The sequence below is a fragment of the Thunnus thynnus genome, chromosome 14 (genome assembly GCF_963924715.1).
Source record: "Thunnus thynnus chromosome 14, fThuThy2.1, whole genome shotgun sequence".
Taxonomy (NCBI): domain Eukaryota; kingdom Metazoa; phylum Chordata; class Actinopteri; order Scombriformes; family Scombridae; genus Thunnus; species Thunnus thynnus.
Genome location: NC_089530.1, coordinates 29,637,726 through 29,665,518, shown reverse-complemented (window position 1 = coordinate 29,665,518; position 27,793 = coordinate 29,637,726). Strand labels below are relative to the sequence as shown.

Genomic DNA, 27,793 nt, shown 5'->3' with positions numbered 1-27,793 from the left:
TCAGTACTTGTTTTTTAAACTGTTCTTTAATCACATATGATTAAATACATTACAACTACTATAATTTATCATCTTTTGTGTACAATATACAACTTATCAAGTAGTAACCTTAAGCTCTTAGCAATCATACGTTATCTTCTGAAAATGCATGTTTTTCTTTATAAAGTGTCACCCTGCAGAAAGTCAAAGTATTTAAAGAGATTGTGGGAAATATGTTTTTGTTGGATCTCTGCTGTTGCAGTGTCAGCTGATTAGTGCAACAGTTGGTAATCAACAAGTTATAGAAGGGGGAAATGAACAGTAGGCCTCACTACTGTAACTTATAGTGAAAAATATGATATAATTTCTGCCCCAAATTATTATCTCAAAAGTATGAGAACTTAACATGAATAAACATACGTTGGTGATTTGAAAAAAAAGCAAAATGCCTCCATGGTATTACACAACAGTAGAGTTGTGCTATATGATGATATACACAAGAAACAATCAGCAGAGATTTTGTTGATTTGTAGGGTTTAATTCACATAATTAGTAAAAAGGAAACATTCTCATTTTTGACTAGAAACATTTTTATAGAATTTCCAGAAAATGTACAATTTCTTATAAAAGTACTGTGTATAATAATATAAGATGTTATCAGTATTGCCAAGCCATAGCATGCCGACCACAAAACCCCCTAAAATATAACTTATATTAAATAAAAAGAAATAAATCATATGTTGTTTAACTTTTATGCATAAAAATACCCCCCACACACAATAATAGACATACATAGTTATAAGTAGGAAAAAGTAACATATTATAATGTGTATTAGAGGCTAAAGAAGAAGAAAGTCTATAGACTTGATATGATGATCTCCCTGTAGAAATAAGACGGAGTGGCAGCTATAATAACAGGGTGATCATGGTGTTGAACAGCTCAGTTGATCAACTAATAATATCTGGTTTGCTTCTTTGATTAAAGGGGACATAACATGCACATTTCCAGGTCTATAATCTTATTCTGGAGCTCTACTGGAATATTTTTCATGACTTACAGTTCAAAAAACTCCTTATTTATCTAATACTGCCCCTTTATGCAGCCCCTCAGTTCAGCCTCTGTCTGAAAGAGGTCGTTTTAGCTACTGTCTCTTTAAGGCCCCCCCTTGATGAGCCCACTCTGTTCTGATTGGCCAGCTCCAGGAAGCTGCCCCTTGGCAGACTTAAATTATGAATATAAATGACAGAAAATCACAAAAAGCATGTTATGTCCCCTTCAGAGGATAATAATGATAGACATCAACTTAATGCACATTTGTTGAAGCCCTAACAGTGAACCAGAAAAAGTTAACCTGCATGGACAAACATTTCCCACCAACCACTTCTCTCACAACATAATCAAAACAATGCTTCCTTTACATCTACTTGTGATGGTCACAGCACTGGCTGACAACAAACGGTGTTATTAGTTTTCTTTGAGCATAACTGACACCAACATTTCAACTAATGATGTGGCACAAAGTCTGTTGTTGTCATACAGCAAACACTTTATTTATCTCTTTTTTGCTAGTTTAAGTGCATTTTAGTTAACATTCAGAAACATTACAGTTAACATCTGTTTTCTCCCTTTTCTTTCTCCCTCTTTCTCTGCCTGCATGGAGCTGACTGTGTACATGTTGTTGTCTTTCATACTGATGATCTGCTGTTATCATCACTGTCCATTCTGCAACAACACAGAGAGGCCAAAAGCTTGTCTATGGCCCCTTTCCTCATGAAAACATACAGAATCAAGTCTGCAAGAGGACTGAATCTGAGAAGAATGAAAGTCAGGTTGTCGAAGGTATCATTATCTCTGGCTTCTTCTACCAGAATCCAGATGATTTTGGGTAGAAACACCAGCGTGTAGATGAGCAGCACCAGGACCAAAATTCCCACAATTCGTCGTTTTTCATCAGAGGGGACTGAGATGGCAGCAAACAGCGATTTGAGGGTCCCACCCAGGAAGAATATGAGCAGTGGGAAAGGAACGAGGAAGAAGACGGCGGTAAGGGTGTTTGTGACCCTATGATCATTCCAGTAATAGTGAGGAAGGACATAAACAAGAGGAAGGGTCCAGACCACGACACAGACCACGAGAGAGATCTTGATGGTGCTTCTGAAGCGGTACCACAGTGGCCATGCGATGACCAAATACCTGTAACACAAGATACACAGTCTATCATCACATACAGAATATTCCTGACTTTGAGGAGCTTCAGATTTATATGGTAATATAATGGTCATACACATGGAAGTAGCTAAAAACATACATGATAGACAGATAGCTACCTTTCCAGGGCGACACAGACCATGAAGCCAACACTGGCCAGCACACCAAAGCAGTAAATATAATAGAAGATTTCATTGTTCTTCCAGTCAGGTCTTGCCTTTTTTACGATCATGCAACAGAACTGAATGATGTCAGAGATGAGGAGGTTGATGATGTAGATTGGAGCAACATTGTTATTTTGCACCTGCAAGAAAACAATGGTAGAAATATAGAAAAGCAGCTGGAAACATTTTTTTTTTTTTCAATTTTCATTTAGGACCTTTGCACAAAATGTGCAAAAATACAAGTGGATGGAAAGTATTGTCATATATGTAATTTTGCTCTGCCCAGCAATTTCAGTCAGAAACAGTCATGCATCGACCAATGTGTCATCAAATATGACACACTGGCCAATCAGTGCTACAAGACTCAACCACAAGAACATATACATATATATAGAACATATATTTCTTGATTGTTTAAATCAAATCCCAAAATAATGAGCTCAAATAATGCTGTACAAATTGTCCTGACAAATCTTTTATGACAATTTCTTCTCTACAAGTTAATGATGCTGTTAACTTCACCTTAAGAGAAGCTGGAATGAAGCTACACATGTTAACTGCATGTGTTTAAGGTCCAATTAGCTTAAAATTATAGGTCATTACAAGACTTCCTTCCAGCCCCCAAGCAGGATGAAGATTCTTTACAGACAGACTGTATGACAGACACATGACCTAAAATTAATAAATCTTAGTCATAAAGTACTCACCTGGGAATAAAGAGAGTAGATGGCCGCTACAGTCAAAGGAAGGCCGATACTAATGATTACGCATGTTATCACATATATAAAATATGGTTCAACAAAATAGGGGTCGGTTGCATCACTATTATCATCGTCGGATGTGACATTGCTGTTATTATTGTTTTTCATCTGTGAGGTGTTGATGTAGAAATCTTCTTCTTCTTCAGAGTGAAACCTGTTGTATGAGAGATCAGTTTATGGAGGTTTTTTAATATCTACATAACATTGTTAAGTGACATCACTAAAGTCTTGAGGTGCAAGTTCACATAAATACAGTGTATATTATAGCCACAAAAAAGGTGTCTTTGTTACATTTTCTCCTAATAATATTTGTTCAAGGCTGCAATTAACAATTATTTTCATCACAGATTAAGCTGCTGATTATTTTCCCTATTAAATGATTAACCTTTTAGTTTATAAAATGTAGTGTTTTATACACTGTAAAAAATAAAAAATTACACTCACAATTTCTTTGAGCCTGCGGGGATGTCTTCAGCTTACTATTTGTTTCTCACCAACAATCCAAATCCTAAAGATTTTTAATGTACTGTTGCATATGACAAAGAAAAGGAGCAAATCATAATGTTTAAAAAGCTGAAACCAGAGAATATTTTGGTATTTTTCCATGATGATGTGAGGTCATTACTACAGAATTTCATACAGTTATTTCAGTAATTTAAGGTACAGAGACATTGGTTTAGGATGTTTTGTCTTCTGCACTTGACATCCCACCAGTTGAATAACTCTGTGATCTCTGATTTTGGACAAGGAGGTTTGCATGTCTGACCAAACCATTTTATGAATCATCTGCATATTTTATATTTTGTTTACAGATTGTGCACTCTGACTATGTTTTGGAGTGAAATAAATTAGAGGAAACAACTGCAGGCTGGTACATTCACCATGTTTAACAACACTAACATACTGGTCATCCCTGTAGCGTACTGGTTAAGACTCATACGACGAAACTGCAACATTTGTCCAAAACAACAGAGCTGGGAAACACTTATTCCTTCTGGGATGGAATCATTAATTGACTTTAACCTATCTTGGGTTGTATAACTCTATCCCTCTGTTTGACTTTTCACCAGTAACATATTGTCACAGCGCAGGAAACTCTTTCATATCTCAGCTGTCATCAAAACTGCAAATATCACTATAAATACCTCTATGTGGATCAATGTTGGCTCAGAACATACAGTAAATACAAGAAATACAGAAATATAATAAACAACATTTGTTTCTTCATTCTTCTTTATTCAGCTCATTTAATTCAAAATAGTGCACCTTTTTTTTGAATGTTATTATCATTTTAGCTATTTTCTCACCCTTTGTTTTGTCTTTGTTACACAACTTTTAAACATCAAAATTACACTTAGGTGAAAAAAATGCAAATGAAATAAAACACAGTTGGTTTAACCACAGTATTCTGTACACCTACAATCTAAAGCTGTCTGCTTGTCACAGTTTGCATACTCATTATCATGACTGTTTGCAGTTCTAATGTCATTTTTACACTCCCTTCCTTCTTAAGTGAAAAATAATGTCACAAAATGTACCTTTAAAGTTGCAAGACCACACCTGGATGAGTTCCCTACACCAAGTTTGATGTTTTGTCCTCTGCATCCAAACAGTCTACAGTAAATATGGTGAGTGATGACATGCAGTAGGTTCCTGATACTATGGAAGAGAGGAAAAAGTAGACAGATATGAATATGCAAAGTACATCAGTACAACACGCAGGAACGTGGTTCCATTTACAACGTTGCTTGCTTGTTTTGATACATATCACCACCTGTTACATGGGGCGGAGCAGGTGAACACAAGTGCAGACTCAGACAAGGAGACAGGGGTAAGGTAAATAAGGTATTTATTGACAGGTGGGGGTGAAGAAGGGGTTCAGGCCAGGGGAAGCTGAAACAGGATGGTAACACTATTTACCATCTGTGTGTAAGCTGTGCTCACAAATCGCTTTTGTCAAACAGGCCCTGAAATAAAATAGGCTCAGGTTGGCTGCTGGCATAGGCAGTATAGGCAAAAGCCAGGAGCTCCAGGGTAATGTAAGGCCCAACGACGCGGGAAAAATAAATAATTGACAATAACAAATAAAAAATCAACACTAGAAGACAAAAGAGCCCTCTGTGTTTTAAATTGTGTTCATTTACATTACCACCATCTGAGATTAATGCACTGAAATCAGGGGTATGCTTTAAACAAACAATAGTTTGTACAGTGTGTCAAAGTTTTTATAGCTGTTCTAAACAACCACACTCAACCTTTGGTGAAAAGCTGGAGGGGCTAGCCGAGATTATCTTGGGGATAATGGGGCACACTTTCAAACAATCTCTCCTTGAAAGAATTTATGCTATTTTACATACTTTCTCACTTCTGCATCACTGGCCAGTAGCATTAAGTTGGCATGACCAATTTTGGAAAGTTGCAACCCAGTGGTTTCAAATACTGTTTGACCATCTGACAAACACTTAAGTGGAAGCATACTGACTCTATAAGATCTCTACAAAAATGAGGAGATGTTCCATTCATTCATTACTGAAATATTCCCACTTGGCGCTGCTATTTAATGGTATCTGACCTTCTCTGCTCTTCTACACCATGGTGAGCTATTCCACACAGATTTCAAGTGTAGACATTAAAATCATTTGGCTCTAGCACACACTGAAAATGGTCTCTGGCTACTTATATCATCATTAAACCCCAATTTGGAGATATAAGTGTCCAAAACAACTAGAAATCCAGATCTAATAAGATGAAAATCAGTGGTCTTTTTGCTGATTGCAGAAGGCACATTATCATCATCATCCTTGGTCCTCCGATCCTTCAATGCTAATATTTAGAGCATTATTCAGGTGCAATTCAAGCAGGGGTGAACCAGCTTTAACTGTGTAGAAGGTGACTTGGACCTATTGGCTTGGTCTAGTACGGCAGCTGGTAAACTACCACAAAAAACAACTTTTGCATACATGCTTACTTTAGTTTCTGGGAGAGGGAATTTTGCATAATGCTTCAGGAAAACTTCCTGTGGTTAAATAGATACAGATGCTCCAGTATCTACAATTAGCTGGCTGTGTGTGTGAATTTGTGTTTGACATGGTGCAAGTGTATCTAAGTCCTGTCCAAATCCATTTTTGATAGTTTAATGGTGGAGAAAATGGTTGCAGCACCGGACGCATGGTTCAAAATGGCTGTCCTTTGTCTCTTAATTAATCATTGGTTTGTTTTTGGTGTAACATGCAATAAATCAATCATAGTGTCATCTCCCATTCCCTTTAAAAGCCCAGTGCACTTGCACCTTGGCGGATTGCTATTATAATGGCACATTTGCTAAGTAGTAAGAAGGAGTGCCTCTCTGCAGAGGAAACAGATCTGCTTGTGCATGAAGTGAAAGCACACAATCTATTACAAGCACACTGGCCTCTGATGCTCCTGGACCCTCCTGTGGCCACCCCCAGACCATCAATTTAAGATTCTGCTCATTATTTTGGTGCAAATTTCTTTATGTTTTTTTTTTGAAAAGGTTTTTTTTTCTTCTTTTTTTTAAACTCAACTGTGGTTCTCTTTAAAATCATTTTGTTCAGTCAGGGAGTAACAGGTAAAGTCAGTGGGATTTTAACTGCTGAAAGTATGGAAACCTGATCACTGTAATCTCAAAATAATAATATTTGTTAAATATTGTTCAAAAATTAAATCATTAATTTTAATCATGCAAAAAATCATCGTACACAGTTGTCAGGACTTGATCAGCTCTCCAAGGTGCTGATCCTGCTGCTGGCTGCAGCTAGAAGCTGTGCAGATTTATTTCCTTCTTTAGTTTAATTGTTTTCTCCTTACTTATTTCCTCATGTGTTCCTCATGTCCTCATGTATTGATGTAGCTGGAAAGTCGATCCGTGTCTGATCTGTTGTTGATATCTGTTTGCTGGGTCTTGACAGACAACCTGAAGAGTCTGTTTAATTACCTTCATGTATTGTCACGATTTGGTCAAATTATTTGACAATTTCATCCATCATTACTGTGATTAGTTAATTCTGATAAATAATATGACTAACCGTTATACGTATCTTTTAAAATACGTTAATGTAGACTACAAAATAATGATCTTTCACATTGTAATCTTTTTGTTTGTAATCTTTTGCATGTTTGTGCGCTGATATGTGTCTGTGTTTGAGTAACAAGCAGAAAGAGGAAGAGAGGAAAAAGTAGACAGACATGAATATGTAGAGTACATCAGTACAATGTGCGCCAGCTTGACTAAGCCCAGGACACACTGGCTGTAGAGGATTGTAAGTTTTCTTGTAAAACACTGAGAAACACATTTAAAATGAACTGATTACAGATCACATTACTCTCTGTTTGGCCAAAACCGCACAGAATATGTAACACCCTCAATGATTTTCCATCCAGTTATAGTTTTATCTTCTCTTTAAGAGTCTGAACTCTGTCATGAAAGTATTTTAGAAAATTTTGAACGAATTAAATGAAAATATTATAAACCAGCTTTCATCACTTTCAGTAATTCTTGGAAGAAATTTCTAGACAGTGCCACAACCTTTATTCTCATTCTTCTCTGTTTATATTCGTTTTACTTCCCTGTTTTTGTTTTTTAAAATACTGTATATTTCCTGTGTTGTCATCACATGTTTTTCATATTATTTGTTTATGACACAGACAGATACTTGTATTTCTCACATTTCAAATTTGTATAGAAGGGAAGAGAGGGAGAAACTTACTGGTTGGACAGCAGTTAACTGTCACTGTTTGCATGTTTATTTACATGACTGTTTGCATCTCTGTTTTCCTTGTTTTGTATCACTACATTTACAATTTTATGTGTTACATTAAACATAGAGTGACACTATTATTGCCTCAACACTGGATGTTGATAAAACAAAAAAGTACACACAAAATATACAAAATTTACCTTTGAAAGCTGCAGATCCCAAGCTGAATGAGTTCCTTACACCGGAGTTTAATGCTTTGTCCTCTGCAATCTGCAGTAATGTGGTGAGAATGACACACAGGAGGTTCCTCTACTTAGTCTTCTAAAGAAGAGAGAAGTTGTACTTTGTGAATATTGTTTAATTGGCATTCTTGCTATAAAGCATGCAGGAGCATTGAAAAAGGCATGAATATTAGGACAAAGGTTAGTCTCATTCACCTGGTGAATGTAAGTCCAATATTCACTCTTTTTTAGCTCTGTTTTTGCTCTCTACCAACTCCTGAGGGAAATATCTGGATCTTTGGCTGCTAAATGCTCCACTATGTTGACCAGCTAGTCTACAGCTAACTGTGTCTGTTTGCCATTTGGTGCTGAGCAGGTAGTGTACAGTGGATTTCTAGATCTTTTTCACTGTAAACAGCTGCCTGCTGTGGATGAAAATGACACTTTGAGAGTGCTGAGAGTGAACCAAGAGAGTGACAGCTAAACAATGAGCTGAAACATTTTGATGTTTGATGGGAAAGTAGATCAGCCCTGATATTTAATAATGGAAGCAAACTGACTGTAATTTTGTAGGAACTTAAAAGAGTAGAAGTATGTCTAGATAAAGGTTGCCAGTTGGAATGGCAGGTAGAAGAATGCAAAATGCTTTGATTTAGGTTCAGTTATCTATTTATTTATTCATTTTCTCCCTTCATACAGTCATGTGTCTGCATTATTACTTATGCAAGTCTTTCCCAACACAAACTGAACAAACCACCATTTTCTGCAAAAGCTTGGTTTCAGCAGTGATTTTTGTCATTGCAAAGCACATGAAGTGCGCAGAGTTGATGAAATTCAGTCACAGTAATGCCTAAAAAGTCAGAGGAAACCTTAAAATACAAGATTTCAGTTCCAAATGTATCTGTGGACTAATCAAACAGGTATTTTGGGCTGGGGAGAGCAAAATGACAGATGTGTGCTCTGAATGGAGTTGAAATGACTCAATACTTGTTTTTTATTCAATCACGTATGATTAGATAAATTACAGCTACTTTAATTTATCATCTTTTTTTTAAGCAAATATAATTGACTAATTGTTGCAGACCTATATTTCATCAAAGGATAATTTTTCATATAATACAAGACCTTGTGATGTACTATATATAAATAATTTTCCATGATGATGTGAGGTCATTACTACAGAATTTCATACAGTTATTTCAGTAATTTAAGGTACAGAGACATTGGTCTAGGATGGTTTGTCTTCTGCACTTGACATCCCACCAGTTGAATAACTCTGTGCTCTCTGATTTTGGACAAGGAGGTTTGCATGTTTGACCAAACCATTTTATGAATCATCTGCATATTTTATTTTTTTGTTTACAGATTGTGCACTCTGACTATGTTTTGGAGTTAGCATGAAAATAAATTAGAGGAAACAACTGCAGGTTGGTACATTCACCATGTTTAACAACACTAACATACTGGTCATCCCTGTAGCGTACTGGTTAAGACTCATACCACAAAATTGTAACATTTGTCCCCAGTTTGATTCCAGCAGATCTTAGTTGCATGTCATCCCCATCTCTCTCTCTCTCTCTTCTCATTTCCTGTCTGACTCTACTGTCTCCTCTCAATAAAATATACCAAATCACCAAAAATGAACAACAAACACCAAAAAAAAACAACAACAAAAAAACTGAGTCACAGTTATTCCTTGTGCGACAAAATCATTAATTGACTTTAACCCATGTTGGGTTGTATAACTCTATCACTCTGTTAGACTTTTCGTCAATAACATATTGTCACAGCACAGGAAACTCTTTCATATCTCAGCTGTCATCAAAACTGCAAATATCACTATAAATACCTCTATGTGGATCAATGTTGGCTCAGAACATACAGTAAATACAAGTAATACAGAAATATAATAATCAATATTTGTTTTTTCATTCTTCTTTATTTAGCTCATTTTATTTAATTCAAAATAGTGTAAAGTTTTGAATGTTATTATCTTTTTAGCTATTTTCTCACCCTTTTTTGTCTTTGTTACACAACTTTTACACATGAAAATTGTATTTAGGGGAAAAAATGCAAATGAAATAAAACACAATTGGTTTAACCACAGTATTCTGTACACCTACAGTCCAAAGCTCTCTGCTTGTCACAGTTTGCATACTCATTATCATGACTGTTAGCAGTTCTAATTTCATTTTTACAATCTCTACATACACAAGTGAAAGGCAATGTCAGAAAATGTACCTTGAAAGTTGCAAGAACACACCTGGTTGAGTTCTCGACACCAAGTTTGATGTTTCGTCGTCTGCATCCAAACAGTCTCCAGTAAATATGATGAGTGATAACATGCAGTAGGTTCCTGATAATCTACACCTCCTTCTATGGAAGAGAGGAAAAAGTAGACAGGCATGATTATGTAACCAGTAGAATTACTGGTTGGACAGCAGTAAGCTGTCACCGTTTGCCGTCACCATTAGAAGTGGGTTTTTTAGAGCTTTTTTTTTGAAAACAGCTGCCTGCTGCAGCTGAAAATGATGCTTTTTATTATGAAAAACATCATTTATGGATGCTTAAAGTAATAAGTAATGAATGAGTTGTTTTTGTGCCGTTCAGAGTCTGGTTAATCAGACTTCATCAGAAATGCAACAGGGTCACTATGATCAGTTCACAGATGTGAACTAATCATTATTTAATGATTCATTGATATCTTCCACTCTGTTCTTTAGTAACTCATTATTATCTACTATATCGTCATTAGAGAAGTACTTATTAATGATTCCTCAATCACCAGGTTGTTCCTAATTCATTCCTTAGTAACTTTGCTAAATTTTGTGTACCGTATTGTAAAGTGTTGGAAGAAACAACTGCAGGCTGACACATCTCCATTTCTAACAACACTAACACAGAACTATATAATACACACAGAATATAAATGTTATGACTGAATTTAGCAGTTTATGCTTCTCATTAATTAGCATTAGATTTTAAGTCAATAAACAAAGAGAATAAGGCAGAAAACAACTGACATCAACAGGAATATTCTTTCTGCCAATAATATACTCCCAAGCATATATAGTATATCAATCCAGTTTAGGATTATGTTGTAGTTTGCTTCACTTTTAAGTGGCATTAAATGTTTTTGGGAATTAACTAATTGTAACTTTTGTCATATTCAAATTGATGAACTCCCGACATTGAGTGTGATCTTCATTTTATCTGCATCTCAACATTGATGTTTCAGCACTGACTCATGCAACCACTGTGTCATTTCATGTTTCATGCTACCATCTAGTGGCCAAACATAAAACCATCTGTATAATCTCCTGCATATGGAATAACTGGCAAGCTGCCAAGCCACATTGCTGATAGTGCAGTGCTGCACTGGCTTCATCCACTCATCTCCAAACTAACAACAATAACAGGTTTGACTCCTGATTCATTAGAAAGGGTTTTGTATGGTGGCCCCGAAGGACAAAGCACACACACGAGTGAATGCACAAACATTAATAAAAAAGCGTGCTCCAAATTAAGAAATGCAACAAATACCAAAATACATATAAAAAAGGAAAAACACATGAAACAAGAAAAATGCTACAAAGCTAATTGCTACACCTGAAGTGCTCCAGGCTGCTAGGAGAATTTGGAGCGTGTTCTTCTTATTGTTTGTGCTTTCACTCTTGTATATGCTTTGTCCTTAGGGGCCACCGTAGTTTTGGACTAAAGAACCAGGAAGAGAGTTCAAACAATTTTCTAGTTTGTGTTATTTTTTTCCCACCCTCATTCTGCAAATGAAAGAGTCCAACTTTTTGTGTTGAGGGTGAGATGATGTTCATCAAACAACAACTAAAAAGCCACAAGCAGAACAGACTAATGTGAGCAACATGACATATTTCCATCCAGCCTGAATGATACCTTCATATAACTGATTAGATGTATAGGTTAAAAGGCTATGGAGTGAGTCATCCTAAGTGATGTACAAATGAGGTACATGGAAAAGAGCAGACAATCAGGACTGTTTGTTGCTCTAAATGAGTTTTTATCCTTCAGGTTAGCCAAAACCTTTTCAGTTTTGTCATTGCAATGCACATAAAGTCTGCAGAGTTGGTGAAATTCAGTCACAGTAATGCCTAAAAAGTCAGAGAGAAAACTTTAATATACAAGATTTCAGTTCCAAAGGTATCTGTGGACTAACCAAACAGGTATTTTGGGCTGGGGAGAGTAAAATGACAGATGTGTGCTCTGAATGGAGTTGAAATGATTCAATACTTGTTTTTTAAACTGTTCTTTGCATATGATTGAATAAATTACACAACTATACACTACTACATTTTGTACACTATACTAATCAAGTAGTAACCTTAAGCTCTTAGCAATCATACGATATCTTCTGAAAATGCATGTTTTTCTCTATAAAGTGTCACCCTGCAGAAAGTCAAAGTATTTAAAGAGATTCTGGGAAATATGTTTTTGTTGGATCTCTGCTGTTGCAGTGTCAGCTGATTAGTGCAACAGTTGGTAATCAACAAGTTTAAGAAGGGGGAAATGTACAGTAGGCCTCACTACTGTAACTTATAGTGAAACATATGATATAATTTCTGCCCCAAATTATTATCTAAAAAATATGAGAACTTAACATGAATAAACATAAGTTGGTTATTTAAAAAAAAAAGCAAAAGCAAAATGCCTCCATGGTATTACACAACAGTAGAGTTGTGCTATATGATGATATATAGAAGAAACATCCAGCAGAGATTTTGTTTACTTATCAGATTTAATTTGCATAGTTAGTCAAAAGCAAACATTCTTATTTTTGTCTAGAAACATGTTTTTATAGAATTTCCAGGAAATTTTCAATTTCTTATAAAAGTACTGTGATATAAAATTTTATCTTTGTTGCCAAGCCATAGCATGCAGCACCACAAAATCTCCCAAAATATAACTTATATATCACAAAAAAAGTAAATCACATGTGGTTTGATTTTTTTTTTGCACAACAATACCCACCCCCCAATAATAATAATTATATAAGATGTTACCAGTATTGCCAAGCTATAGCATGCCAACCACAAAACCCCCTAAAATTTAACTTACATTGAATAAAAAGAAGTAAATCATATGTTATTTAACTTTTATACTTTTACACCCCCCACACACAATAATAGACATACATAGTTATAAGTAGGAAAAAAGGAACAAATCATAATGTGTATGAGAAGCCAAAGAAAAAAAGTCTTTAGAATCGATATGATGATCTCCCTGTAGAAATAAGACAGAGTGGAAGCTATAATAACAGGGTGATCATGGTATTGAACAGCTCAGTTGATCAACAAATAATATCTGTTTTTTTGATTAAAGGGGACATAACATGCACATTTCAAGGTCTATATTTTACTGGAATATTTTTGCAGACTTACAGATCAAAAAATGTATTTATCTTATACTGGCCCTTTATGCAGCCCCTCAGTTCAGCCTCGGTCTGAAACAGGCCGTTTTAGCTCCTGTCTCTTTAAGCCCCCCCCTCCTGATGAGCCCGCTCTATTCTGATTGGCCAGCTCCAGGAAGCTGCTCCTTGGCAGACTTAAATTACGAATACAAATGACAGAAAATCACAAAAAGCATGTTATGTCCCCTTCAGAGGATGATAATGATAGACATCAACTTAACAATGAACCAGAAAAAGTTAACCTGCATGGACAAACATTTCCCACTAACTACTTCTCTCACAACATAATCAAAACAATGTTTCCTTTTCATCTACTTGTAATGGTCACACCACTGGCTGACAACAAACAGTGTTAGTAGTTTTCTTTTAGCATAGTTAACACAAAGATCTCAACTAATGACGTGGCACAAAGTCTTTTGTTGTCATACAGCAACACTTTATTTATTTTTGTTTGCTAGTTTAAGTGCATTTTAGTTAACATTCTGTCATTAAACCTCTTATTTTCTTTCAATTATGTTCTGTGTTTTTTCTCTCTGGCCAAAAGATGCAGCAACAGTTAAGGTGGCCTCTTGTACTGTGACAGACAGGAAGTGGAAGAAGCCAACTGGGTGTGCCAGAGGGGAATCTGCCTTTCAGGATCCAGTTTAATCAAACTACTGTGGGACTTTATGACTATGTCTACATTAAACCGGCTAAATTTATTTCCTCTTCCAATAAAATGCCGCTACTTCCACCATCTGTTTTGTCAGTGATATGTCCTTTATGTCCTTTAGTGATATGCTCCTTTGGACATGGTCTACGTTTTGGTGTTTTTGTTTGAGGTTAATTTGTAGTACAGACTGTTTATTCCTGCCCACCTGTGTGTCTGTGTAGTCTAGCCTTTGTCTATAAACCCTCCCTTTGTGTCACTAGTCAGGTCAATTATGTTCAGTCCTAAGTTGCTGTTTGTTTAGTTGACCTCAGTTTAAGTTTAAGTGTCCTTGTTTTTGAAATACTATTTTCTAGTTTTCCTATTTTTGTATTTTGAATGATTATTTCTTCATTCCAAATGAAGTAAGTTACTATTTTTGTTTTTCACACCTGTTGTCCTCACTGCTAGGTGACACTACTGTTAGGTGTCTTATTGGAAATAATATCGATAGAGGACAGTGAATCTTGTCTCTTTCCTTTTTATTTGCCTTCATTTCTCCATCTGTTTTCATCCTTTTCTTTCTCCCTCTTTCTCTGCCTGCATGGAGCTGACTGTGTAAATGTTGTCGTCTTTCATGATGATGATCTGCTGTTATCATCACTGTTCATTCTGCAACAACACAGAGAGGCCAAAAGCTTGTCTCTTTCCTTTTTATTTGCCTACATTTCTCCATCTGCTTTCTCCCTTTTCTGACTGTGTATGTTGCTGTCTTTCATGCTGATGTTATCATCACTGTCCATTCTGCAACAACACAGAGAGGCCAAAAGCTTGTCTATGGCCCCTTTCCTAATGAAAAAACACAGAATCAAGTCTGCAAGGGGACAGAACTTAAGAAGCATGAAACTAAGGTTGGTGAAGATACGATTATAAGGGGCTTCTTCTACCAGAAACCAGATGACAGTGGGTAGAAACAGCATCGTGTAGATGAGCAGCACCAGGACCAACATTCCCACAATTCGTCGTTTTTCATCAGAGGAGACCGAGATGGCAGCAGACAGCGATTTGAGGGTCCCACGCAAGAAGAATATGAGCAGTGGGAAAGGAACGAGGAGAAAGACAGCGAAAATGTTTTTTAAGACCACAAATTCAACACCGAAATAGAGAGGAAGGACATAAAGAAGAGGAAGGGTCCAGACCACGACACAGACAACAAGAGAGATCTTGATGGTTCTTCTGACGTGGTACCACAGTGGCCATGCAATGACCAAATACCTGTAACACAAGATACACAGTCTATCATCAGATACAGAATATTCCTGACTTTGAGGAGCTTCAGATTTATATGGTAATATAATGGTCATACACATGGAAGTAGCTAAAAACATACAGGATAGACAGATAGCTACCTTTCCAGGGCGACACAGACCATGAAGCCAACACTGGCCAGCACACTATAGCAGTAAATACAAAAGGAGATTCCATAGATCCTCCATTCGTAATTTTTTGCCACTACGACGATCATGTGGCAGAGCTGAATGATGTCAGAGATGAGGAGGTTGATGATGTAGATTGGAGCAACATTGTTATTTTTAACCTGCAAGAAGACAATGGTAGAAATAAACAAAGCAGCTTGAAACATTGTTTTTTGTTCAATTTTCTGGTGTTTTCATTTAGAATCTCTGCACAAAATGTGCAAAAATACAAGTTTCATTCATGCATTTGCCAATGTCTCTATGGGAGGGTCCAGGGTCATGTAAAATCTGTTTATTAACACTGAACACAAAATACAGCTGAGGCAGATCACATTACCATTAGTTTAGCTGGTATTTGGTTATAAACCAAAGTATTGGACTTTTTGACCTGATGATGGCACTAAAGGAAAAGTCAGGGGATCAACCAAATGAATGTCTGTACAAATTCTGTTTTAATGAAAACCCAAAATGATGAGCTCAAATAATGCTGTACAAATTGTTCTGATAAACCTGACGACAATTTCCTCTCTACAAGGTAATGATGCTGTTAACTTCACCTTAAGAGAAGCTAGAATGAAGCTACACATGTTAACTGCATGTGTTTAAGGTCCAATTAGCTTAAATTTATAGGTCATTACAAGACTTCCTTCCAGCCCCCAAGCAGGATGAAGATTCTTTACAGACAGACTGTATGACAGACACATGACCTAAAATTAATAAATCTTAGTCATAAAGTACTCACCTGGGAATAAAGAGAGTAGATGGCCACTAGAGTCAAAGGGAGGCCGAAACTAATGATTATGCATGTTATCACATATATAATATGTGGTCCATCTTCATAGGAGATGACATCGTTAAAATAATGGTAGAGGGTGTGGGCTGACATTGCTGTAATTATTGCTTTTCATCTGTGAGGTGTTGTTGATGTAGAAATCTTCTTCTTCTTCAGAGTGAAACCTGTTGTATGAGAGATCAGGTTATGGAAGTTTTTTAATATCTACATAACATTGTTAAGTGACATCACTAAAGTCTTGAGGTGCAAGTTCACATAAATACAGTGTATATTATAGCCACAAAAAAGGTGTCTTTGTTACATTTTCTCCTAATAATATTTCTTCAGGGCTGCAACTAACAATTATTTTCATCACTGATTAGGCTGTCGATTATTTTCTTGAATAATTATTTAGTTTATAAAATGTAGTGTTCATACACTGTCGAAATATGGCACTCACAATTTCTTTGAGCCTGCAGGGATGTCTTCAGTTTGCTATTTTTTTCTGACCAACAATCCAAATCCTAAAGATTTTTAATGTACTGTTGCATATGACAAAGAAAAGGAGCAAATCACAATGTTTAAGAAGCTGAAACCAGAGAATATTTGGTCTTTTTGCTTGAAGAATGATTGAAACAATAATTTGATTATCAAAATTCCAATAAATATAATCGACTAATCATTACAGCTCTATATTTCATCAAAGAGTAATTTTTTTCAGAATATACAAGTCCTAGCAATGTACTATATGTAAATATTTTTACATGATAGTGTGAGGTCATTTCTACAGCCAAAGAAATTCATACAGTTATTTCAGTATTTTAAGGTACAGAGACATTGGTCTAGGATGGTTTGTCTTCTGCACTTGACATCCCACCAGTTGAATAACTCTGTGCTCTCTGATTTTGGACAAGGAGGTTTGCATGTCTGACCAAACCATTTTATGAATCATCTGCATGTTTTATATTTTGTTTACAGATTGTGCACTCTGACTATGTTTTGGAGTGAAAATAAATTAGAGGAAACAACTGCAGGCTGATACATTCACTAGCCTGTAGTTGTTTATACATACATACTGGGCATCTCTGTAGCATACTGGTTAAGACTCATACCACAAAATTGAAACATTTGTGTCCAGTTTGATTCCAGCAGACCTTAGTTGCATGTCATCCCCATCTCTCTCTCTCCTCATTTCCTCTCTGACTATACCGTCTCCTCTTAATAAAAGCTAAAATGTACCAAATCACCAAAAAATAAACAACTAACAAACAAACTGAGAAACACTTATTTGTTCTGGGATGGAATCATTAATTGACTTTAACCTATCTTGGTTTGTGTAACTCTATCCCTCTGTTCGACTTTTCATCAGTAACATATTGTCACAGTACAGGAAACTCTTTCATATCTCAGCTGTCATCAAAACTGCAAATATCACTATAAATACCTCTAGGTGGATCAATGTTGGCTCAGAACATACAGTAAATACAAGAAAAGCAGAAACATAATAATGAATATTTGTCTCTTCATTCGTCTTTATTAAGCTAACTTAATTTAATTCAAAATAGTTATTTTTTTAATGTTATTTTCTCTTAGTTTTTTTCTCACCCTTTCTTTTGTCTTTGTTACACAACTTCTGTTCATCAAAATTACATTTAGAGGAAAAAGACTCAAATGAAATAAATCACAACTGGTTTAACCACAGTATTCTGTACCTCCACAGTCAAAAGCTTTCCGCTTGTCACAGTTTGCATACTCATTATAATGACTGTTTGCAGTTCTAATGTCATTTTTACAATCTCTACATACACAAGTGAAAAATAATTTCACAAAATTGACCTCAAAAGCTGCAAGAGGACCTGGATGAGTTCCCTACACCAAGTGTGATGTTTCATCCTCTGCATCCAAACAGTCTACAGTAAATATGGTGAGTGACAACATGCAGTAGGTTCCTGCTTCTACGGAAGATATAAAAAAAGTAGACAGACATGAATATGTAAAGTACATCAGTACAACAATAAGGTACTTATTGACAGGTGGGTGGGAAGAAGGGGTGGAGACCAGGGGAAGCTGAAACAAAATGGTAGCACCATTTGCCATCTGTTTGCAAGCACTGCTCACAAATCACTTTTGTGAAACAGGCCCCTACAATGAAATAGGCTCAGGGTCAGCTGCTGGTATGGGCAGTATAGGCAAAAGCCAGGAGCTCCAAGGTAATGTAGGGATTCCCAATGATGCAGGACACATAAATACTTGGCAACAGCAAATAAAAAAACAACACTGGAAGACGAAAGTGCCCTCTATGTTTTCATTTTTTTTTCATTTGCATTACCAACATCCGAGATTAACGCACTGAAAACAGGGGTCAAATGTTGGTCAAACGTTGGTGAAAAACTGGAGGGCAGGCCAAAATAATCTTGGGGATAATGGGACACACTTTCAAACAATCTCTCCTTGAAAGCACTTATGGTGTTTTACATACTTTCTCACTTCTGCACCACTGGCCAGTAGCATTAAGTTGGCATGACCAATTTTGGAAAGCTGCAACCCAATGGTTTCAAACACTGTTTGACCATCTGACAAACACTTCAGTTAAAGCATACTGACTCTGTAAGATCTCTACAAAAATGGGGGAAACATTCATTCATTATTAAAATATTCCCACTTGGCGCTGCTATTTAATGGTATCTGACTTTCTCTGCTCTTCTACACCAAGGTGAACTATTCCACACAGATGTCAAGTGTAGAAAAATCATTTGTCTCTAGTAAATACTCAAAATGGTCTCTGGCTACTTACATCATCATTAAAGCCCAATTTGGAGACATAAGTGGCAAATAAAACTACAAATGCAGATTTAATTAAAGATGCAAGCAGTGATGATCGGGCCCTCGCTCCTTCACTCTCGTCGGGGTGTGCCAGTCAAACCACAGTTATTGCAAAGCAACACCATACAGCAATACATTTATCAGAGGGCACCTGACATGGATATGCATTTTAATTAATAATGGCCATAGCATGTAGGAGATAACTATCACTTCCTGTCCACTATGTGTCACCAGAGAACACTTACTAATTATACATCATGTTGCTGTATATCATGTGTATACCACGACATGTAAATTTCATGTAAATCAAATGTTTGTCAAATCAGGCTGACTTCCTGTTGTCACCATGATGAAATATTGACATGTAGATGTGTTCAGGCCTGGACTCTTATCAAGCATGAGAAATTTGGCGCAGATTGGACAATGCACATTCAAGTTACAATAACTTTCTGTTTAATGCCCCAAACATCATTTGGGCAAAATTGTCGGGCACGCCAAGGGCATTCCATGAAAACTAAAAAAACTTAGCAATTCAGTATCGCAAAGCTCTTTAGATGTCACCTATCAAATTTGAAGTCGCTCGGTTAAATTTCTAGGATGAGTTCGTTCAAATACAATGCCTGTCAATGGCCTCAGTTTCCGAACAAAATGCACAATAGATTGAAAAAGGCTGAATTCCTGTTGGACTTAGAGTATGGCTCCAAAAGGCTTTTTTTTAAGTCAGGAGATGTTACATCTGCCTACCAAATTTTGTACATTTTTACAACAAATTTAAAGGTGGGGGCTTTAACTTTGACATTTTCTAGGGGGCGCCCTCCAGCCATTTTGCCACACTTATGCCTAAGACTAATATCAGATATCAATTTACACCACTTTAGATGCATGTGCAAAGTTTCACGAGTTTTTGAGTACCACTAGTACCTCAAAAATGCTAAAAGTATTTTGTTGGGGCACTATAGAGCCGATGTGCCATGCCCAAGCCCGATTCTCATACTAATTGAAGCATTTATTAGTTTGAACATATATGCAAGGTTTTGTTAGTTTTTATACATCCTAAAGGCCTCAAACATGTGTTTGTAAAATGATAATGGCTGGCTTTCTGTTGGGCAAAAAAAAAATTGAAAATATGTATTATGTCAAGAATGATGAGAGCAATGAACCCACTGAATTTCATGCACATCAAAGAAACTTTGTTCCAAAATGGCCTTGCATTTTGGGGTCACTATGGAGCCCCCTGGCCATGCCTGTGTACAACACTTGTCAATGGCTTCACTTTGCAAAAAAAATGGGGATTCAACTTTGAAATTTCATAGGAGGCGCTATCAAACCATTTTGTCACACCGATGTCCAAGATCCATAAAATATATAAATGTTCACCACCTCTGAAAAATGTCCAAAGTTTTGGAGGTTTTGAGCACCTTTAGCCCCTCAAAAATTGTGATTTATTTGGGAAAAAAAAAAAAAAATTCCTTGTATTACAATGGGGCCGTTGCACTACTTGGTGCTCAAGCCTTAATAAATAATGGTATGATGGAAAAGCAAAGCTCTGAAAGACTGTCCATTAGTCAGGTGAATCATCCTTAACTCAGAAAACTAACAAATATGTCATCATTGAATCAGGAATAAATTAAAGCTGCAAGCAGCGATGATCGGGCCCTTGGGGTGCACTGCAGTTGAACTACAGTTATTGCAGAGCGACACGATACAGCAAAACATTTACCAGAAGGCAACTGGCATGGATCTACATTTTCATGAATACTGGACATTGCATATAAGAGATAACTATCACCCACTAATTATACATCATGTTGCTGTATATCATGTGTTGACCACACCATGTAAATATCATGTAAATTGGATGATGTAGGTGGCGCTATGACTATTACTAAATATTGACATGTAGATGTGTTCAGGATTCTTATCAAACATGAGAAATTTGGGGCAGATGGGACAATGTAAAACCAAATTACAACAACTTCCTGTTTAATGCACCTAATATGTTTTGGGGCCTGTCAATGGCTCCACTTTGCAAAAAAAAAAAAAAAAAAATGCAAAGTTGATTCAAGACGGCTGACTTCCTTTGGGCTTAGGGTATGGCACCAAGAGGCTCTTTGTATGTCTGGAAATTATACATTTGATACCAAATGTGGTACATCTAGGTGAAACCTAAATGTGGGGGATTCAACCTTGAAATTTCAAAGGGGCACTATCGAGCCATTTTGCCACATCGATGTCCAAGACCCATAACACATATAAATGTTCACCACTTCTGTGCAAAGTTTCAAAAATTGTGACTCGTTTGGACAAACAGTAATTTCTTGCATTACAATGAAGCCTTCAACCTACTCGGTGCTCAGGCCTTAATGAATAATGGTGTGATGGAAAAGCAAAGCTCTGAAAAACTTTCCATCAGTCAGATGAATCACTGAACTTCTGTGAATCCAAGAAAGTTAAAAGAAAGCTAACAAATGTGTCATCACTGAATCAGGAATAAAAAATTTTTTATCAAATTTTTCACCAGACCTGATGTGCGTGCCAAATTTGGTGAGTTTTTGAGCATGTTTAGGGGGAAAAATTTAGGGTGTAAGTGGCGTAATAATAAAGAAAGAAAGAAACAAACAAACACACAAAAAACAATAGGGTCCTCGCCCTTAGGCAAGGACAGGACAGTAGTCCTCTGCCTTTTGGGCTCGGTCCCTAAAAAGTCTTCAGCCAATATACTGTATTTGCAGACACTGAAGACAGTTATAAGTTTTTCACTGCAAGGTGAAGTCAGTGAGTTTCAATAAGCTGTTTCTCACTCTTGGACCTTCCTGTTTTTCTAACCACAACCAGAGTGACATTTTATCTCAGCAGCTGCAGATGAACAGAGAGAGAAACTAAATGAGATTCTAAAACCGAGCATGGGAATGAACTCTTGTCTCTCTCGTGTGTTCTGACTGTAAGATTGACTGAGTTTGAGATTTTCAACTTTTCAAACATTACAGTTACTTGAAGGGACTCTTTCACCCTGTCACTATAGAACATTTTTTCCTTTAATTTTTAAATGTTTTATCTCTATTGAGCTGTTCTGGAGTTCTGGAAAAAAAAGTGCATTCATGTACCACTTATTCAGGTGATATTTTAAAATTACACAAGTTAAAGCTACTGAACGGTATAATATTCAATTAGTCAATGACAGCAAACATATAAAATTGATCTGCACTAACTAACAGGCTGTAGGAGGAATACCGCCTGTTCTTTAACACTCCTACAAGGCTAATCTGGCCATTGTTACAGTAAACTGGCAACTCTGTGTGTTTTCATTTTTAATCAGTTGGTAAATGCACAAAAAATATTTTCGATCAATAATCACTTTGGTAATTAAAAGAATAGCAGCATTACCTTTTTAAAATGTTGTAAATTTCAACCGAATTCCCACTGGAAACCTGACTTGGTGTTGTGAAGCTGTTAACTGTAGAATAATCAACCTTTCTTGTTGAATTATTAATCATTTTTTATAATTTAGTATTAGTTTTGATGTCAGTATTACATTCATGTGATTTTTTAAAATCTTATCCCATTCATTGTGTTTACATAAAAAGGTTTTTTTTTTCTTTCCAGCACATTTACACACATCCATGTGTTACTCCAGTATGTTTCATTGAAATTACCTCTCCATGACTGTAATAAGAGAAGTAAGATCAATGGATGAAACATTCAGTCTGAGAATTGAAAAGAAAGATTTGTACTTATTAAGATTATTCAATTCAAAGATACAGTAAGTCTTCACTTTGTGGAAAATAAATACAGTAATAATGTGTATAAAGATTATTGCTTTGCTTCCTCTGTTTCTCTACATTTCTTCTTTGTGTCCGAGTCTCAGAGCTTTGCAGAACGTGTTGTTAAGTGTGACTTCCTGTGTGACTAAACCACAGAGGAAATGAGAGCTTGTTTGAGAAGAACTAGTGGTAAGTACGTGACAATACGTGCATGGTGGAATTATAATGTGCATTTATTGTCACATATTCAGTTTTCAGAGTGAGACGCTACAGCTTCTCTCCACCAACCACAAAACCAATAAACAGTTCTGAAGTCCATGTCTAAAATATAATGGAAGGGTAACTTGAGTTACATTTTCTTCTATTATTTTGGTCTGTTTTGTCTTATGTTTTGAAGTTCTTTATTTTAGGAATTTCATATCAAAAAAGCTTCAAATGTGGAGGGTACACAAACGTCTAACTCAGGCTATTAAACCTTCATTTTAGCCTAAGCTGAATTTAACAATGCATTTTTTTCCACAAAACAGAGTATTTGGCTCCCATCACTTACATTTAAGTCTGACAGTATTTCAGGGCAAGTATGAACAGGAGGAACAATTACAGAGAACAATAACTGTTTCAATGTACATACAGGCTTATAGGTTTCTGCTAAGAACTACTGTCACACCAGCTGTTTGATGTGATGAAATTGCACCATTTTAACATAATTTTGAGTTTCACCCAAAGTGAAATCTGACAACGGGAAAAATAAGGGTGATCTCCAAAGTTGGACATGTGAGATTTTCACTCATCAGCAACTATAAGAGTCATTGCTGTAAAATCTGTAACAGTAAAGGCCAAATCTTCACTTTGAGCAGCTACAACCTTTAAATACTGCTTACATATTAACACATCAACAATTTCACGTGACTATTATTCAGAAGAACTTTTGACATTTAAATTAACTTTAACAGTCCTCTCTCCATGGATTAAAAATTATTATTAACAAATGCAGTGAAATATTGAATTAAGGTATGTGTTTTATTGTTTCATATACATACTAAAATAGCATTTTTTCCACTGCTGTTGAAGTATGAAGTTATATTCAGTAAGTATCACTCTTATCTTTAAGTTTCACTTCTGAAGGGATGAGGTTTTGACTTTTAAAGTCAGAGGAGTTCATCATTTCCTGTGAAAGGTTTGTATAAATATACAATCACACTTTCAAATGTATGGAAAATCCAACATTTTTAAATCCAATTTTAATAGACTATAATGATATAATGCCTTATAAACAACATATAGAATTGCAGCAAAGTGGCTAGCATGCATGGTTCATTGGAAAAAACTATGAAAGCTGAGCTCAAGACATCAGTTAAAGAATTAAGGGAAAGTATTGATCTGGAAATTGGTGTCTTAAAATTGCAGCTGGATTCGCTTTAAGAAAGAATACGGACAAGTAGCCTCAAACTCGCTAATAAATTTGATCCTGACGTGTCAATTGTGGTGAAGGATGCAGATAAAGCAAAACCGAAAAAGGCATCCGGACTTGAAGGTATCCCAAATGAAGCTTTGAAATCTCCACATCTCTTAGAGATCCTCTTTTATATTTTCAAGACATGCTTTGAACATGGTATAATCCCGAAAGTATCTTACAAGTCCATTATTAAGCCTGTTCCAATGTCATTGAAAAATGACCCCAGGATATCCCTTAATTATAGGGACATTAGCCTCCTTAGTACAGTTTACAAAATGTATTCTAATTTACTGAACAACAGGCTCACACAACATTTAGAAATGGGACAGTATCTTGTCGATGAGCAGAATGGATTTAGAAAGAAACCAGCCTGTAATTAGAAGGTCGGTACTATTTAATGATGGTTTCTTCTTTTTATAATAAATATGTTGTATTGGCTTGTTGGAATTCATGGTGTCTTGTAGGCCCATGCAGGCTGGGCATACAGTTGTATGCATGACACAATAATAAAAATTTCATTAATTTCATTCATTCATTCATATAAAATTGATCTGTACTAATTGCAGACTAATCGGGCCATAGTAAAAGTAAACTGGCAACTCTGTGTATTTTCATTTTTAATCAGTTGGTAAGTGCACAAAAAATATTTTTTGGTCTATAATCTCTTTGGTAATTAAAAAAATACCAGCATTACATTTTAAGATGTTGTAAATTTCAACTGAATTCACACCAGATACCTTACTTCTCACTTAGTGTTGTAAAGTGCAGCCCCACAGAGCTGCTTAACTGTAGACTCAGAATTTGAATTTGTATCTGTATTCGAATAAAAGTGGAAAGAGATTTAAAAATCCTGTTTTTGTTTCTATTACGCTTTTAATTTTAGAAAATTAAAGTGTTACAATAAATGTTCATGAATAAACTAACTTACGAAGGAGGTCTTCACACCAGGTCTTGAGCTGGAATCTCCCAGGTCATAGACGACTGCGCTGACTACTGACCTAAAGCTTTACTCATCATCTTATTGCAGACAGACCTCTACCTATTTATACACCCATAACACAGAAACAGCACAGGATGTAACATGTAGGGAGGAGCTTGTACTTATTAAGACTATACAAATCAAAGATCCAGTAAGCCTTCACGTTGTGGAAAATTACAGGGTGAAGGAATCTTCAAACAAATACATTAATAATATCTATAAAAATGATTGCTTTGCTTCTTCTGTTTCTCTATAGATTTCCTGTTTGTGCCTGAGTCTCTCAGAGCTTTGCAGGGTGTGTTGTGAAATGTGACTTCCTCTCACTAAACCAAAGAGGAAATTAAAGCTTGTTTCAGAAGAATGAGTCCTGCGTGGATTACTGGTAAAAAGGTCACATATTCAGTTTTCAGAATGAGGCAACACAGCTTCTCTCCACCAACCACAAAATGAATATACAGTTCTGAAAGTCCATGTCTAAAACATAATGGAAGGGTAACTTGTGTTGTATACATTTTCTTCTATTATCTATTACAATGCATTTTTTCCCCCAAAACAGAGTATTTGACTCCCATCAATTACATTTAAGTCTGGCAGTATTTCAGGCCAAGTGTGAACAGGAGGAACAATTATAGAGACCTATAACTATTTCAATGTACATATGGGCTTGTGAGTTTTCTGTTAAGAACTACTGTCACACCAGCTGTTGATGATGTAATAAAATTGCACCATTTCAACTATGAATTTTGAGTTCCCCCAAAAGTGAAATGTGACAATGGAAAAAATAAGGGTGATCTCCAAAGTTGGACATGTGAGGTTTTCACTCAACAGCAACAATAAGACTCATTGCTGTAACAGTAAAGGTCTAATCTTCACTTTGAGCAGCTACAATCTTTAAACACTGCTTTCATGGTAATACATCAATAATTTCACACTGTTATTTAAAAGAACTTTTGACATTTAGGTTAACCTTAACAGTCCTCTCTCCATGGATTAAAACGTATCATTAACAAATGCAGTGAAATATTGAATTAAGGTATGTATTTTATTGTTAAATAATTTTATTGCTTCATTTATGCACTGTAGGTAAGCAAAATAGTACTTCTTCCATCACTGTTGAAGTATGAGGTTATATTCAATGAGTATTTCCCACTCTTATCTATAGGTTTCACTTTTGTAGGTATGTGGTTTTGACTTTTAAAGTCAGAGGAGTTCATCTTTTCCTCTAAAAGGTTTGTATAAATATACAATCACACTTTTAAATGTATGAAAAATTCAATATAATTTTAAGTCCAATTTTGATAGACTATAATGACATAATGCCTTATGAATAACATAGAGAATTTGTTTTTGAATGCAAAAAATAGTCTGCACATTGTTTTACCAGTCATAGCTTCAACATTTTTAAGCAAGTTTTGGGCCCATTCACTTGAATTTCAATTAGTGAATTGAAAACTCTTGATGAGTTTGTGTGTAAACAAATTATTTTCCTAATTTTCATCAAGTCTATTTTTAGAAAAGGAAAGACTTTTAACCCACATGACCTGGTCAAAGTTTGATTTGAATGGAGAGTGTGAGCGTACCCACACCTTTTTGAACATTTACTGCTTCCACATAGTTTTAGACTCATAAGTCCCATTACTTTGGCCAAATCTTACATTAAAAACCTTTTTCAATAGGACATTTCGTGGTGACTCCATTGATACAGGTTTGAAAGTGGTCAGACTTATAGTTTAGATGTCAGAAGCCTCTCTTTGACACATAGTTCATGCCCATAGATTGCCTCCCCATTGGTTTACATTGTAAGGTGTGATGTGGCACTGCAGCTTTCAGGGCTTATTAAATCCAAACCTTTCGAGTTATTGCAAAGTTTTTGGCAACTTTTTTTCAGCACAGTGTCATAAGTCATGTATCAAAGTTTGAAGCCGATACCATTAACGCCCTCAGAGGAGATAGCGTTTGTTCGGGGTCCAAAATTGGGGCAAAGTCTTATTTTGAAAGGCTGATTGTGGACTTCCTGATTTAGGTCAGGGGTGTCAGCATATGATTTGTAGGTCTTGATGAGACAAATAATTGAGTTTTGGTCTGATCTCTCTACGACATTCCTACATTTGGTTACATAGGTGGCGCTAGAGAGCACATTTTGGCACTTTGGGGGATAATTTTAAAATTTTGTCAAATTTTTCACCAGACCTGATGTGCGTGCTAAATTTGGTGAGTTTTTGAGCATGTTTAGGGGGTCAAATTAAGGGTTGAAGTGGCATAATAATAAAGAAAGCATAAGAAGAAGAAGAAGAAGAAGAAAGAAACAAACACAAGCCTCTTTGGGGCTCAGGCCCTAATTAAAGCTGCAAGCAGCGTTGAACGGGCCCTCGCGCCTTTGTGCATGTCGGGCCGCGGCGCATTCAAA

At 36.1% G+C, this 27,793-nt stretch overlaps 3 protein-coding genes across 8 annotated transcripts in view; all 3 read right to left on the bottom strand.

Moving 5' to 3' along the window:
* LOC137197451 (G-protein coupled receptor 4-like) overlaps positions 1-27,793 on the bottom strand; it is a 52,314-nt gene that overhangs the window by 14,071 nt on the left and 10,450 nt on the right. Inside the window, exons 2-4 of the mRNA XM_067610864.1 lie at positions 16,338-16,552; positions 15,530-15,717; positions 12,791-15,395 (exon numbers count right to left, since the gene is read on the bottom strand). Coding sequence (XP_067466965.1) covers positions 14,843-15,395; positions 15,530-15,717; positions 16,338-16,481 — 885 coding nt within the window. The 5' untranslated portion in view covers positions 16,482-16,552 and the 3' untranslated portion in view covers positions 12,791-14,842. Of the gene's footprint in view, positions 15,396-15,529; positions 15,718-16,337; positions 16,553-27,793 lie in introns of the transcript that reaches the window.
* Positions 8-26,213, bottom strand: LOC137197454 (ovarian cancer G-protein coupled receptor 1-like). The gene is made up of 4 exons (XM_067610869.1): positions 25,336-26,213; positions 2,875-3,267; positions 2,308-2,492; positions 8-2,173 (listed from the first exon to the last, which is right to left on the bottom strand). Exons 2-4 carry the CDS (start codon positions 2,902-2,904, stop codon positions 1,666-1,668), a joined length of 723 nt encoding a protein of 240 aa, XP_067466970.1. The 5' UTR covers positions 2,905-3,267; positions 25,336-26,213; the 3' UTR covers positions 8-1,665.
* The window catches only part of LOC137197450 (ovarian cancer G-protein coupled receptor 1-like), a 92,495-nt gene continuing 77,492 nt past the window's right edge, over positions 12,791-27,793 (bottom strand). For all 6 annotated transcript variants that reach the window (XR_010931427.1, XR_010931429.1, XR_010931425.1 and 3 more), the window contains one exon: positions 12,791-14,600. The gene's annotated coding sequence lies outside the window, so the exon portion shown is untranslated. The remainder of the gene's footprint in view (positions 14,601-27,793) is intronic.